This window comes from Arvicanthis niloticus, chromosome 5 (genome assembly GCF_011762505.2).
Source record: "Arvicanthis niloticus isolate mArvNil1 chromosome 5, mArvNil1.pat.X, whole genome shotgun sequence".
NCBI lineage: Eukaryota > Metazoa > Chordata > Mammalia > Rodentia > Muridae > Arvicanthis > Arvicanthis niloticus.
Window position 1 is genome coordinate 66,809,277 of NC_047662.1, and position 16,201 is coordinate 66,825,477.

Consider the following 16,201-nt stretch of genomic DNA (forward strand, 5'->3'; position numbering starts at 1 on the left):
CTGTACATGGAACTAAGAAGAACTTTGAAATCTTTAGAAAAGATGTGAGGGAGATGATAGATTTCTTTTTACATTCCTGTTAACTAGAAATATCTTTTTCTAGAACCCAGTATCTGAAAATGCCATGAAAGATTTGAAATGGGATACCTTCGTATAACTGGGGTGGATTTTTAAGCAGCTTCTTCCGGATAAATGGGTAGAGAAAGGGTTCTATTTTGTACTGCTCACTCTGCCAACTTGCTCCGCTCAGGTGTATGAGGGTCACATGATAGAACTGGATTCTTCTATCATCAGTGCTGCTGACAGGGATGTCCCTGAGGACCCCTTGCTCTTCAGCATCGCTCACAAGCCCCAGCATGGCCTCCTCGTCAATGCGGCTGTCAGCAAGGACTCTCATCAAATCAAGCAGCTGGTACAGGAAATTCACAACTTCTCCACGGACCTTCTCAGGAATGGTAGGTCGCGTTCCACTTCTGCTTCTCTGCTGTTGCTGGTGTAATGACTTAGCTCACCCCTGTGTGGACTCTAAACAAGCCACGTAGTAGAAACAGAAACTAGATTGGTGGTTAGGGGAGAGGAGAGAAATGAGAAGCTGTTGATCAAAGGCTAGATAATTTCAGCCCTGTAAGAAAATTTGAAACCCCAAATATTAAACTCAGAAGGTAATTAATAACAATAAAAGAAGACATGAGGTTGAGAAGGAGAGGGGAGGACAATATTTGAGGCATATATTGTTCACTGTGGTGATTATAGTAAATAATATGTAGGGCAGCTGAAGGTTACTAAGAGAACACACATCCACATATGAGGTAAAGCAATGTACATTAGTCTGATTCAAGCATGTCACGTATATCAAAATGCCATGTTATGTTTCATGCTTACAATTTTTTGTTAATTAATACGTAAATTTAAGAACTGTTTTACTCCACTAAAGATACTAACAAATCATAGAAATGTGGGGTAAGGAAGAATATGTACCTTATCTCGTCACTCTGAATCATGAGCTCTTGATTAACAAGGGGCATACAGCCCTAGCCAGACACTGGAGGCGGGTGAAGATGTAATGGCGTGTTTTCTTGGACTTTTAGAATACCATTAACAATTACATTTGTGACCTTTGGTATTTTAACACAGAATTTTAATCATAATTTAAGATTTCCTTTTCAAACGATTCAGATCATGGCTTGTCTGCCAAAATTTTTACAGTTGAAACAAATATAGATCCACATATAATAACCATTCATTAGTCTCTGCAGAGATAATGCGTTCTTTAGGGAAAAGACACACTGGAGCAGGCTGAATTGTTTTTTAATTACTTTTTAAAAAGGACTTGTCCCATTTTCAATGTATAAAAATACTTTTAAAAATATGAGCAAGTATGCAGTTCTAGAATTAGTACCTAACCTCACACGTCTTTCTTCTCTGTGTTTCCTTTCCCCGACCTGGAAGCTCTTCCCTCACCCTGGGCTGGCCAAGATGGCACCTTCAGACTGCAGCCCTCTGCTCTCCTCCCACAGGAAGCCTGCCTACTCTCCAGACCTCTCTCCTCTGTGCCTACTTTGTCCTCGTACTTTTTGGCTTCTTTCCTACTGTCTTCTAAGTATTTATTTCTCTAATTAGAATGTGGTCTCTTTGTCCCAAAGGTTATTTTGTAATAATTGCAGATGACATCTCATGTTTGAATATGAAAGTCCAATTCATCATCTCAGTTGTGAATTGTAAAGAAATGGATTCTGGAACTTCAAGGCTGATCTGACCAAATCAGTTCTTATGTGTACCCTGTGCAGCAAATAACATTGTTACAGGCATGGGGAAAGGGAATAATAGCTTAAAATTCACTCTCAGGAAAGTCTAAGTTTTGTTGATCATTCATTCATTCATTCATTCATTCATTTCTGTTTTCTGAGCTGTGTTAGATGATGCATACCTGTAATCCCAGAACCTGAAGAGCCTGAGATAGGAGGACCAAGAGCTCAAAGCTTTCAAGGCCAGTCTTAGCTACATAGGGAATCTGGATCTAAAGAGGAAAGAACACAGTTTAAAATATTTTGTCTTTACATTTATTTATTTGTTTTGTACTTTTGGGAGAAGTTGTGGGGGTGCCGTTTGAAGGCCCCAGAGAGGGATTTTAAATTATTTATTTATTTTATGTATATAAGTACACTCACTGTAGCTGTCTTCAGACACACCAGAAGAGTGCATTGGATCCCATTACAGATGGTTGTGAGCCACCATGTGGCTGCTGAAAATTGAACTCAGGACTTCTGGAAGAGCAGTCAGTGCTCTTAACTGCTGAGCCATCTCTCCAGCCTGAGAGTTTTTTTTTTTAAGTGATATTATTGGTTATTGTTATCAGATTAAATAAGTATCATGCACTCATTGTATAAGTTTGGATAGCATAGTTAATTGGAACAAAAAATAAAAAAATTCTTAAATAAATGTATATCTTGATGACATTTTCAAATGTTAGGTTTTATTTGTATTTTGGCTTTTTTGGGTTCATTTATGTAACCAAAAAATGTAACCCAAAACAATGTAAATATATTCTCACAAATATTCTATCCTTAAACATACAGAATTTACCTCCTGTACCAACCTCCTGCCATTTTAGGTAACTGACATTATAATCATTTCATGTACCTAGAGTAGTTTTGGCAACTACAGTGTTTTACTATATGGATACATACTACAAGTTTTCATAGCTGTTTTATTTTAAGTAATTACTTTTTATTTCTTGGCATTAATAGTCAACATGTCAGTAAACATTTTGCATAAATCCCTTAATATTTCTAGAGATTTGACAATTTTGTAAATAGTAAATTAAAGTTTTCAGCTGAATATCTAAAGGACCATTAGGTAGGCTTTTAAAAAAAAAATGACTAAAGGTAGCTTGTTTAGTGACGTTTGGAACTACTTATGATTCATTTTGATGACTGGCTCAAGATAGATTTTTACCTTAATTTCCTGCAAGAATTCATTTCTCATATTCATTTAAACACTGTAATACCTTTGTTCTTTTATGGTTTACGTGGTTTCCTTATTTAAATAAGAAAATTTAATGGGCTTCTGAACGACTCCACAAAACAGAGCTCATGTTCCTATAACACACTGAATGGTGAGCTTTCTGAACACCAAAACCCAGCATCTGGAGTATCTGGGCCATGTGGACAGTTCAACAAGAAGGAAGACTCTCTCTTATTTCCTCTTCCAGGAATGAAGCTGGCCTATGCCCACGATGACTCGGAGAGCTCTGCTGATAACTTCGTGATCCAGTTGTCAGATGGGAAACATAAAATCCTTAAAACCATCACAGTAAACATCATCCCAGTGAATGATGAGACACCAGTGCTAAGCAAGTGAGCTGCCTGAAAGGGGTCATTTCTGATTTCCATAAAGTTCTATGACACTCAGTCCACAGGAAGAAGATATGCTCCCACCAAGCATATCTTCTACAACTGCCCTGTCACTCAGGCATCAGGAACATCCAGGGCAGATGCTAGGAAGCGTAGCAAAAACAGCCAGTCCTTAAAAGACACATGCTCACCCATACACACACACACACACACACACACACACACACACACACACACACACACACACAGCACACACGGTGCAATCTTTAACTCAAGTTACAATGTTAACTGCCAACAGTCCTCACAATAGATTTCCTCAAACTTTTAACTAAAAGTGATCAAAGGAAATGTTCAGTCCCACTTAGTTCATCCTGGGGCTTCATGGTCTGCTAATCTGGACTACGTCCCAGGTGGATCACCACCCCACTATTGCATATCACAATGCTACTCTTAAAATTCTAGTCTTATAAACTGCAAAAGTTGCACAGGGTTGCATTTCTTTAGTGCCAACAATTTCTTCTGCAATTGTCAAGTGTCATACTTCAGACTGCAAAGACCTTTAGAAGGCCCAGGTCTTTAGAACTAGCTGCAGACATGTGTCTGGCTCTTGGAACCTCCACTGAGACTCCCTCTTATTTAATGGTGTAGCCATTAAGCATTAATTTTCACTGGGATGAGGAACACCTTCCTGGAAACCTCTAAACTCCCAAAGTCTCCCGGACTATATAGGAAAAAAGACCAGACAAATCCCCACCTTAAGCTGTCAGAACATCATTCTTTATTGGCTGCCAAATTCCCTGAAAAAAGTGTTATGGGAAATGCTGATAATATTTTAGAAGACTGATTCTCAGACATCAGTTCAACAAAGAATATATATGAAATGTCTGTGTCCTTATTTCAATGCTGGAATGTCAAACTGGTTTGACATTGATTTATAGATGTAAAAGATGCTGTCCTTCTGGAACCCAAGAGGAAGCAGGATGAATTCAAGGCTAGCCTGGGGTGACACACTGAGTTTGAGACCAGCATGGACAATATTGGAAGACCTGTGACAGTGGGGATGGGAAGATATTATACTGTTACAAACCTCTTTGTAGTCATCCCTTGAAGAAGGGAGAGAGATAAAAGCCAGTGTTTATTAAGTACTTAGTAAGTGTCAGACATTTTACTAAATAATTCATACACATGATTTGATTAATTCATCAGCCACTCATTGACCAAGACCAGAGATGTAAAGAAGTCCTTCTGCTGAAGGGCCACAGTCTTGCTCACCTCCCAGCAACAGCTACAGCTACAGAATCCCAAATCTCTTTCAACTCTGCTTCAGAATCCATCCTTTGTAAAAGAAAATATTCAAATGAGCATAACTATTGAACACACCTGTGGTCCTTGTGTGACATTTTAGTTCTCGTGCACAAAGTGCAATGGTCAGATCTGGTTGACCGATTCAGACATTTATCTTTTTCCTTTCTCTTCCTCCTTCCCTTTCTCCTGAGGAAGGAAGAAGTGATTCCCCTTTCTCTTCTACCCGTGGTTTTTCATAGAATTCCTCTTCCTTCCTCCCAGAACACCCTCCGTTCTTTGTCTTCATCTGCATCTCATCTTCTCCCTTTTCTTTATTTTGTTATTAGGACCCAGGGCATAGCTGGTGGTTAAGAAATCTTGAGTGAGACAGAAGTGTGGCCTTAAACATTCTCTCTGCCTCTCCTCTTGCCTCTCAATGGATGGGGATGATGTTAGCACTCTTTTCATGTGGTTGCTACAAGAAAGACACGTGAAAATGCTCCAAAGATTGTACACAGAGAGTAGTCACAAATATTCTTCATTGTCATTATTACAAACAGTTATCTCTGTTCTAGAAACACAAAGACAGTCTGACCCCCTGTTCATTTCTGCCAAGAGTAGCTTGGTCTCTGTCAACATGTGACCCCATTTCTTTGATGCTTCATTTAGATGCTGTGTTAGGTGCTTCTGTCCTTCAATTCCAGTACCCACCTGTCTTGTGCACAGGATCAGTGTTCTGCTTCAGATGCTTACAATTTGTGGCTCCACTGCCCTTGTTAGGAACCTGCCTCAATTCGTGCAGACACTTAGTAATGGTGAGAGCAGACAGTTGGTAACAATGGGAGCTGACAGTCGGTAACTGTGGGAGCAGAGAGTTGGTACCTGTGAGAACAACAGTTAGTAACCATGAGATCAGCCAGTAATGCTGTGGACAGACAGTCGGGAACCATGGGATCAGATAGTCAGTAACTACAGAGCAGACAGTAGTTAACTATGGATCAGACAGTAAGTAATGGTGGGAACAATCAGTAACCACAAGGCAGGCAGGCAGTAACCGTGGAGCAGAGAGTCGGTAATGATGGGAGATAGTGGATAAGACAAATCTCCCACCTTTCCTGCCCTTCAGAAGCTTAATCCAAGTCATACTCTCATATGGCTCTTCCAAAGACCCTAGCTGGGCACTGAGGTGTGCATCTGTCGTCTCAGCCACTTGGGAGGTCGAGGCTAAAGGATGTCTTGAATCTAAAGGTTAGAGATATCCTAAGCAACTTAGTTAGATTTCTTTCCTTAAAGTAACAAGAGTTTAAAAGATTCTAGTAGGATTGAGCCTCAAGTGCTATTAGCAGTAAAAACAGCCATTTATTATCCCTTCTATTATCCAGTCTCACCAGCTACCCTCTTTCTACTTCCGGAACTCTTTTGTATATAAATTATTTGTAACACAGAATTCTTCCCCAAAGTCCGTTTAGGGCAACTCAGACTGTGGTACTTGCCATCCCTGGCATGTAATTCTGACACTTCTCCTACCAGCCTCATCAAATAGTGATCTGAGGCTATGTTTCATCTTATAAAAGATAGCACTAATCTCCACAAGGCCCGGTTACCTGACTCATTAGCCTTCTAGAACGCTGTGAGCCATTCTCCTCACTGGAGAGGTAGATGAAGTCCCCACCCCCCTTATTAAGCAGGGAAGTTGCCAGTCCCAGGCTAGCAAGAATCCCACTTTGAATGAGAGAGGTGGTTGCTGATGTCAGTTGTGAGACTTGGTGTCTTTTGGTCCCAAAGTCAAGGACTTCAATATTCTCCATCTTTCTCAAAACAAAACGTCAGAGGCGAATGGAGTAGTCAGAGGTGAGCGCTCTGTGATCACAGTGGAGAGATAGAACACTGGTAGAGAGAGACCCCTTCCTCACTTGGGTGAGGCCGGGGGAAAGTTACAGTGGCCACATGGAAGCAGCAGCTGCTGGCTGCCCCATCTGTTCATGCTTTCAGTTAGCCATCCAGATGCCAGGAGCCAGCCTGGAGGACCCATTTCTTCGGGAAGATGAGCTGCTCTAAAGACCACATGCACCAGGGGCCTTTTCAGGAGGAAGGAAGAGATTAAAGGACCAGAAATAGACAGAGAGTATCCACCTCAGGAGAGGCTTCAGGAAGAGCTTTGGGATGTTATATAGGTTGCTTTCAGTAGGGTCCTGTCTCTATGGTTAGATCTATGATACCTAACCTCTTTTCTTCATGGAAACACTGTAAGCATTAGAAGAAAGAATGGGAACAAAATTGTTGTATAAAATGCATCTAACATAAAGATGTCATGTTTTATCCATAAAATAATGAGAAAGCATCTCTTGACTAGGCCACACCCCCTTTCCAGAGTTCGGTATACAACTGTTTCCAGTGCTTTGGGTGCTGCTTATTACTTATTTCTTGAGGGTGGAACCTATGATAGCCTGTGATAACCAGTGTGAGTGTCCCCTGATGGCCTAGCTATTCCATTTTCATATGAACATGTGTACTTTCTTTTCTACAGGAAGGCCGAAATCTCAATGACTGTGGGTGATACTCGAGTTCTGTCTAGTGCTGTTCTTTCAGCCATAGATAAAGACTCACCCAGGGAGAAGATTCACTATTTATTCGAAAGACTTCCCCAAAATGGACAACTTCAACTTAAGGTAAGTGGCCCTTTAAAACAACTATTTAATGAATCGTGATTCTTTTCCTGTACGCGTGCGTGCCTGCGTGAGTTTATGTGTGCCACTTGTGCGCAGATGCCCACAGTTTAGATTCTTTGGAGCTGGAATTATAGGTGATTATGAGCTGCCGGATGTGAGTGCTGGGAACCAAACCCCAGTCCTCTGCAAGAGCAGTTTGTGTTCTTAACCAGTGAGCCATCTATCCAGCCCTAGGCTCACTGGGGACTGGGGGTGGATGACCCCCACAAAAGCCCTTTAGCCTTCATTTCCCAAAGTAGATGTAAAAGTTATCAACGTACACATCTATACCATTGAATTTATTCTAGAATATGCAGTTGTCACTCAAAGGTATTTACTTTTCCTGTTAAGAAAACGTTTAAATCTGTTGCCACTTCTTTTCCTCCCTCCCCAGTGCCTCCCCTGCTCTTTTCCTTCTATTCCCTCATCCCTTACTGTCTGTGTCCTGCTTTCCCTCATCCCTTACCATCTGTGTCTTGCTTTCCCATTCCTGTACCCCATCCTCATTGCCTCTCTCATTTTCTCTGCCATATCCTAAGCATACTTAGGAGCACGGCAACATTTAAAATCTATATCTATTAGTGTCTTTGTTATGAAGCCCCTTTCCAACCTCATACGAATGTACAAGAGGTCAAAATCTTGAATCAAAAACTACCCTGGGGACACTCCATGTGGTGGTCCCCCTACCCTCTCACCGATGGTGGTCTTATCTCACTAACTGCCGGATTAGAATCTGGCAAACAGTGTGACAGTAAATCTAAACACTGGGATTTGTAACGTGTCCCCAAACTTAACCCTTTAATAGAAAGCAAAAAGCATGGGAACCAGAAGGCATGTGAAGGGCTAAGTGGCTCGGGCTCTGGTGCTAACTGTTCCTGGAGTTGGCTCAAGTCCTCTTGACTCCATTTAGTCCTGTGATAGTTAAAGTCTAGTCTGTACAGATTGTGCACATGATGTTTACTGGCCAGTCCAACACGAATTATAGATCAGCCACTTGAGAAGGTTGGCTGACTCATGGGTCAAAAACGTTTATCGGAATGGTGGCCAGAGACTAGCAATGATGTCTAGCCAGCCTTGGTGTGATTACCTGAATGCATGAGTCTTAATCTAACACAAGCTCAGCTTAGAATAGAAAGGCAGCAAGGATTTATCCTGTGGGGAACAGCTTGGTTGTCACAGAGTGTGGGTACCACAGAGAGTCAGAGAGAAGAGCAATCGCTGATGTAAATTGAGGTACAGCTGTGTCCTTATTTCATTTCAAAGTGTAATGAAGCAGAAACACAGGGAGAGTGTACACGTTTGGGTGGCTTGGGGCCTGACTTGCTTTGGATATGAGAACATCCAGATGGGTCCAGGGTCCCAGCAGGCTGCACACCATTTTCTCACACCTCCCTCGGGCTCACCGAGGCTGCTGACTGAGGCTGGGACTGGGCCTCTGGGCCCTGGCTCTCACGGCTTCTTATTTTCTTGTTAGCGCCCCTTCATTTCTGTTTGTTTGTTTATTTTGTTTTGTTTTTCACTTTGAGTTTCTCTTTTTTTTCTTCTTTCTGGCATCAGATGAGTCTGTCAAGTCAAGCTCATATTTGGGGATGTAAATGAAGAATTAGAAAGGAGGGAAAATGATGCCTTCCTCTATATTTTATTTCTAGGAAGATATTATGAAGAGGAAAATTTAAATAGGATCCCATGCTGCCTGGTTTTAAACCTGAAAATCTTTATTTGAAAATAGACCTCATTTTTTTTTTTAAAAAAAAAGCAGCTTAACTACTGTATTATAAATACCTTTACCCAGTGGACCTGCAGTAGAACATAGGTCCGCAAATGTCAGGCAGACAAAATAATAAAGAAGAAGAAATCCCACCAAGTAGAAGAGCTCAGGAGGAGTGAGACTTGTGTGGGAGGAGAGCTAAGACTCACTGGAAAACGGGGCGGGTGACTAAGAAAAGAGAAAGCACAAATGACTTATGGGTCTGTTGACCAGACAGACAAACTGACGTGTACTGTGCATGGTGAATCACTGGAAGTGACATTTTCCTCCAGTTGGATGGAATGACTTCTGCGAGCTATTCTTAAGAAAAGCTATGCTTGGAACTGAAGAGAATTAAAGTGGGATTTTTAATACAGTATAGGTTTAGTATTTTATTCCCTAATACGTTCCCAGTTGTTAGCCACTCCGTCAGCATAAAAGCCTCTTTTAACAAAAATGCCACCATTTCTGCCTCAAACTGTGCAAAACATAGACTTAATTATGGCTGACTTGGGCTTTGAAGATACTGATGGAAAATATGGATGGCACTGACAGTTTATACTTTCTACTTACTGTGTGTGTGCATCTGTGCCTATGTGTACATGTTTGTGTATGTGTGTGTGTGTATGTGTGTGCCCGTGTGTGTACATGTGTATGTGTGTGTATGTGTGTGCACGTATGTGTTCATGGGTATGTGTGTGCATGTGTGTGTGCACATGTGTGGGTGTGCATGTGTATATGTGTACATGCGTGTGTGTGTGTGTGCATGTGTGTGGGGGGTGATGGGAATCTGACAGCTTTCTTTAGATTTTAGTAAGTATAGATAGTGGACTGGGAGAAGATTCAGAAGTGCATTCTGGCTTTGTTTTACCCAAATGAGCTTGGAAACACAAGCCATGCTGATGAAAAGGTGTTTTATTAGATACACAAAATTTAAAATCTAAAATAAATTTTAAAAATGGAATTCTAAAAGAAACACACTTCATTTCTAAGCAGCCCATTCCAGCAACTGATTGCCCACCTGCTCTCGTTAATTGGGTTATTTAATCAGCCATGATTACTGATGATGAATACCTCGGAAATATCAGGGCTCTTGAATGACTTTGCCAAAAGTTCTCTGGTTGACGCTGTTTCTTACCCAAGGTCTTTAATTATTTTAATATATTTTGTTGAAAGGAAAAATATAAGTCCCTATGGCAAAAATTAGTGTAGAATTTCCCCCAAGTGTTCCTATCAGAGGCTTTCAGAGCCTGGGAAAGATATCCATTAGGAGACCTGAGGAAGCCAGAGTACCTGCCTAACTGTGGCACCTTTCAGATAGGGAGGGACTGGGTCCCTCTCTCCACTGGCATGCAGTGCACCCAGGAGGACGTGGATCTGAACTTGCTAAGATACATTCATGCTGGTAAAATGGATTCCCAGGATGGAGACAGCTTCACCTTCTACCTGTGGGATGAGGACAACAGGTCACCGGCATTTGACTGTCACATCATCATTGAAGATGTGGGAAAAGGTAAGAGTGTGTTTGTTTGTCCGTGCTTAGTGAGACCAGTAGTTGTCAGTAGAAATGAGCTAGTATAAACATACACATTTGTGTACTACAGGCCAAGAAAAGTATCCTGATTTCTGTAAGGATCAGGCACAGATATGGTGCACAAACATACACTTAAGCAAAACACCAACATACTCAAAACAAAAGAACAAAAACAAAGAAATAAAGGAAAAATATAACTTCTTGATACTCAACTGACACTATTCTATAATTTATGATTGTAACTTACACCAGGAGGTTAGGAATCATACCTTGTTCACAATCCCAGGGCCTAAACATTTTTAGATCAAATCCTCTTTGATTCTTAATACATGCTTTGTTGACTGAAAGCTTCCTTGTTTTGCCTTGTTTGCCAGGATGCTCAGGATTAAATTCTGTGATTTACATACAATTAAAAAAAAACAACTTTATTTTATGTATGTGCAGTAATTATAATTGTCCTGAATTATTTATTTTTTTTGTGCGAGGTAATCTTCTTTTTTGGGGCGGGGCTTATATTACATTTCATTTACTTGTTTTCCAGTTATAAAATATATTTTATGACTAAGGACAGTCAGATAGATGAGGTAGATGATGCTAGGTATATTTATTCTTCTCTGCAAAAATGTCACTGTGCTGGTTGGGTGTTGACATCATGACGCCTGGGAAGATGGAGTCTCTGTTATGAAATTTTCTCCATCAGATACGACTGTAGGCAATTCTGGGGGCATTTTCTTGATTAATGACTGGTGTGTTGCGGGGGGCAGCCCATTCTACTGTGGATGGCAGCATCCCTAAACCTGGTCCTGGTTTCTGGAACCTATACCCCCTGGCCCTGGGATATAGAAGAAAGCAGGCTAAACACATCATGGGAACAAGCCAGTAAGCAGTGTTCCTCTATGGTGTCTGCTTCAGTTCCTGCCTCCAGTTTCTACCCTTGGGTTCCCTTGGTGATGGAGTATGTAACCTGTAAGCTGAAATCCTTTCCTTTCTCAAGTTGGTTTGGGTCAGTGTTTTTATCACCACAGTAGAAACTTAAGTAGGACAATCATGTGTACATAAAATGTCCAGACAAATGGAATACACTAGCCTTTTGCCACATAGCAGGTGACATGTCAGCACAGCCTCTTCTCACTGCCTTAGCTTTACAAAATGGGAGCAGCCGTTCCACAGACACCTGGGAGTTTCTCTTGCATCTTTGTATGGTGTTTCATCACTGTTCAACACCGTGTCCTGGTTGTCTGTTGTTTTAATTTATGTTCCCTAACAGGGCATTTGTCAGTTGCTTATGCTATTTCTCATGACTTCGCAAGTATAACTTTTAAAGAGATCTATATTTTTATTTAAATTCCTTTTGTATGTGTATGAACTTTGTTTGCATGAATGTACACTGTGTGCCTGGCATCTGTGGAGACCAGAAGGTGTCAGATATCTTGGAACTGGAGTTACAAATGGTTGTGGGCTGCTGGGAACTAAATCTAGGTCCTCTCCAAAGGGCAGCCAGTGCTCTTAGCTGTTGAGATATCTCCCCAGCCCAAGCACAACTTAGCTCAAACAGAGCCATACTGAGTAGCTGGTTGTGCCATCTCCTCTATTTGGAAAACAGGCTTAGTTCTATCTAGGACCTATTGCATACAATCTTTCATCTTCCAGCTGTGATGTGATATGTTGTGATTACCACAGCGGCAGAAACGATGCCTTTAGAAGACATTTAGGCTGCACAGGTCTGTAGTTTATCTATACTCAGCCTTCACAGTGCTGGAGAGCAGGAACAAGGCAGGAGCTGGGTGCTCTTCCTCCCCCTAGAGGTGGCTCTGCTCCTGATAAAAGTGCCCTGCAACACTGAATCCCTGCTCCCCCTTCTTTCTTCCTCTTACTGCCTCCATGTGTTTATTGTGGTTACCTCAGAGCATCTGCAGCTTAGATTTTCATTTGAATTTAGAATGGTCTTTGATTCTTGCATTTCAATTGGAGGGAAAAAAAAAAGCACAGTATGCTCAAAATACCAGCTTGGTCATTTGAAACAAAATTCCGAAATCTTGTCACCCCTGGCATTTTTGAGTGAATAATCTTTGTGGTGGGAATTTCCTTGGGAATTGTGGTATGTTTAATAGCATTGCTGGCCTCTGACCAGTGGAAGCTAATAGAATCTTCAATTAATGACAACCAAGGATATCTCCAGATTTTTGGTTGGACAGAAGATACAATAGTTAAGAGCACTTGCTGCTTTTGCAGAGATCCTGTGGTTCTGGTACCCATGTGATGACTCAGCCATCTGTAACTCAAGTTTCATGCATGCATGCACCTCCACACCCTGGCACGCTAGCACGTAAAACACTCATGCATGCACCTCCACACACTAGCACGTAAAACACTTATACACAACAAACAAACAAATATGATATCTCCAGACATTGGCAAATATCCTGAAAGACAGAGAAAGGGTTTGGGTGGGGTGAGAGTAGGAGGGTGTTGTGTGCTGTATGAGTTTATGTGTGTAGTGGTGTGTGTGTGTATGTGGTGGGGTATGGTGTATATATGAGTGTCTCTGTTTCATGTCATGAGGGGTGTGTGTGTGTACACTAGTGGCTCTTGTTAGAAATACTCATGTAAAATTGTACCATCTCAGGCCAACAAAATATTTCAGTGGGTAAAGGAACTTGTCACCAAGCCTGACAACTTGATTCCAATCCACCAAATCCATGTGGTGGAAGCAGAGAACCAATTCCTGCAAATCAAATTGTCCTGACCTACACACACACACACACACACACACACACACACACACACACACACACACACTAAATAAATGTAAAAGTAAATGACACCATCTTGATGTTTTCCTTTCACTTTTGTTTTCTTAAGAGATTTGTCTGAGTTACTTTTCTATTGCTGTGAAGAGACACTGTGACCAAGGCGATAGTGGGACATTAAGTTTCACAGGGTTAGTCCATAACCATCCAAATGGGGAATGTGGCAATAGACAAGCAGGCGTGGCTCCAGAGCAGTAACCGAGGACTTACATCCACAAGCAGGTAGCAAAAAGCTAACTGGAAATGGCCAGTAGTTTTGAAACCCAGTGACTCACCTCCTTCAACAGGGCACACCTATGAATCCTTCCCATCACTTTCACCAACTAGGGACCAAGTGTTAAAACACACGAACATATAGGGCCATTCACATTCCCCAAAGAATCTTACTGGCTTTTATGTTTTTAATCTATTTTCACATATCTTATCTTTGTTGTTCGATATTAGCCCATTTAGTGTTGTTTATTGAAGAGGGAGTGGTTATGAATTGTGCCTTATTAGTGACTTACAGCCAATTCTGTCTCCAGCTTTCATTAAGAGATAGACTCTAGCAGTAAGTAGTGCTCCCCCCCACCCCAATCTCTGAATCTGTAGTCTGGGGGTTGGGATAAAGTTCCTCCCCACAGTAAGCCCCCATTCCTGTGCCTCTCATGAAGCAGCCTCTGCTCATTTTTATTATTTTCTTATTCTGTGGTGATAAGAGTTGAGTTTTGGTCCTTATGCATGCTAGGCAAGCACTTTAAAACTGAGTTATATCTCCAACTCAAAGCTTTATATTTTAGAGATGACTGTTTTTAATGGATCTCTGGTAAATGAAACTGGAATATTATCCTTGGTTTGTGAAATATCACCAGCCTATGTGCTAGTTCCTTTATTTTACTAATTTATACACTCATCCATGCATTTTTTTAACACTGTAGAGCAGGTGTATTCTAAAATGAGCCCTTGCTTCTTCTGCTAAGTGCTTGCTCAGTCCTTAGGGCTTGTTCTTTCCTTGCTAGTTAGGCCTTGCCTGGCGGTGGTGACACGCCCGTTTAATCCCAGCACTTGGGAGGCAGAGGCAGGCAGATCTCCAAGTTTGAGGCCAGCCTGGTCTACAGAGCAAGTTCTAGGACAGAGAAACCCTGTCTCCAAAACAAAGGCCTTCTCATGGCAGGTTAGTTTTGAGTACTGTTTGGCCTTTGTCTTTTATATTTACTTTGGACCTCATATTAGTTACAGTACCCATTTCTGCAATTGAATACCCAGAAACAGGAAACTTGGGGAAAGAGAGTTTATCTTGGCTTTTAGCACTAAGGGGCCAGATGGTCCATATGGTGGGAAGGTATAGTGGTCAGGGCTTGAGGCAGCTAGCTACCCACTTTGCATCCACATTTGGGAAAAAGGAAACTGAAGCCTGTTGCTCGGCTTGCTTTCTTTTTTCATTTATTCTGTCCCTGTCCACTAACGACACTGTCTATATTCAGGGAGAGTCCTTAGCAGTTAAAATTTCTGAAAACACTGTAATAGACACAGCCAGAGTTGTGTTTCCATGATGATTCTAAATCCAAACATGTTGATAATGAACATTCACCATTACAGAAATCACATTTTTTTTTAATTTAAAAAAAATTGGACAATGTCATACATGAATATTGTATTTGCTCATTTCCATCCTTCCCTCTTCTCTCCAACTCCTCCCATTCCTTCCAGGTACCTCCTACTCCCTCTCTCAAATTATTGCCCTCTTCTTTTATTACTGTTGTTACACACACACACACACACACACACACACACACACACACACACAAAACCACACAGTGCTGAATCTGTTTAATGGTGCTCATATGAATGGGTGTTTAGGGCTGACACCTTGGGGTTGGATAACTTATCAGTGACTCATTCCTGGAAAACACTGATTCTGCCTCTTGCAAGCAGCCATGGATTCTCTATAGTTCCCCTTCCAAGGGTTGATTGAGCCTTGTGAGATTTCCCTTATATACATTGGCATGTCACCTGGTATTGTCATTTTTCAGATCTTGTGTAGGTAACTGTATTGTTAAGATTTCCTGTGTGCAGCTTCCCTCATATATAGAAGACATTATCTCAGCAGACATTTTGATCTACTGACTTCCAGTCTTTCTGCCCCCTCTTCTACTGTGTTTCCTGAGCTTCGGGTTGCAATGTTAATACATCAGTTGAGGTTGGGGGTCCCAAGTCAGCTGTTCTCTGCATTGTGACCAAGTGTGGACTTCTGTAATGGTTCTATCTCCTGCCAAAAGAAGCTTCATTGATAGAGGGTGAGGGTTTGTATACCTGAGTAGAAATTATTGATTGCTTTCTTCCCTTGGCAGCTTGCACAGTGCCTTCAAATCCCTGGAGAATACTGAAGTTTCCAGGTCACATCCTGCTCAGTCCTTCCAAGCCCTGTGTCTGTAGCCTGTGCTGTCTTCAGCAATAGGGGCATCGAGTATTTTAAATATGAATCTTAACTAAAATTTTCTTGTCACACAGGTGATATTGTCATCCACGCGAAACCACTCGTGGTAGCCAAAGGTGACAGAGGTCTCTTGACAACGGCCACTCTTCTGGCTGTGGACGGAGCAGACAGGCCTGAGGAATTGCTCTACCTCATCACTTCCCCACCACAGTACGGCCAAGTGGAGTACGTCCACTATCCTGGAGTCCCCATTACCAGCTTTAGCCAAATGGACATAGCAGGACAGACAGTCTGCTACATACACAAGAGCAGGACAGCCGTCCCCAGTGACAGCTTCAGGTGAGCCCAT

At 41.7% G+C, this 16,201-nt stretch overlaps 1 protein-coding gene across 5 annotated transcripts in view; it reads left to right on the plus strand.

The window, feature by feature from the left end:
• The window catches only part of Frem1 (FRAS1 related extracellular matrix 1), a 151,461-nt gene that overhangs the window by 86,346 nt on the left and 48,914 nt on the right, over positions 1–16,201 (plus strand). For 3 of the 5 annotated variants that reach the window (XM_076934719.1, XM_076934720.1, XM_034503655.2), the window contains exons 20-24: positions 251–455; positions 3,212–3,356; positions 7,165–7,306; positions 10,410–10,605; positions 15,927–16,191. In XM_076934719.1, the coding sequence (XP_076790834.1) occupies positions 251–455; positions 3,212–3,356; positions 7,165–7,306; positions 10,410–10,605; positions 15,927–16,191 (953 nt within the window). Of the gene's footprint in view, positions 1–250; positions 456–3,211; positions 3,357–7,164; positions 7,307–10,409; positions 10,606–15,926; positions 16,192–16,201 lie in introns of those variants that run through there. The other 2 variants (XM_076934721.1, XM_076934723.1) reach the window with 2 other exon arrangements.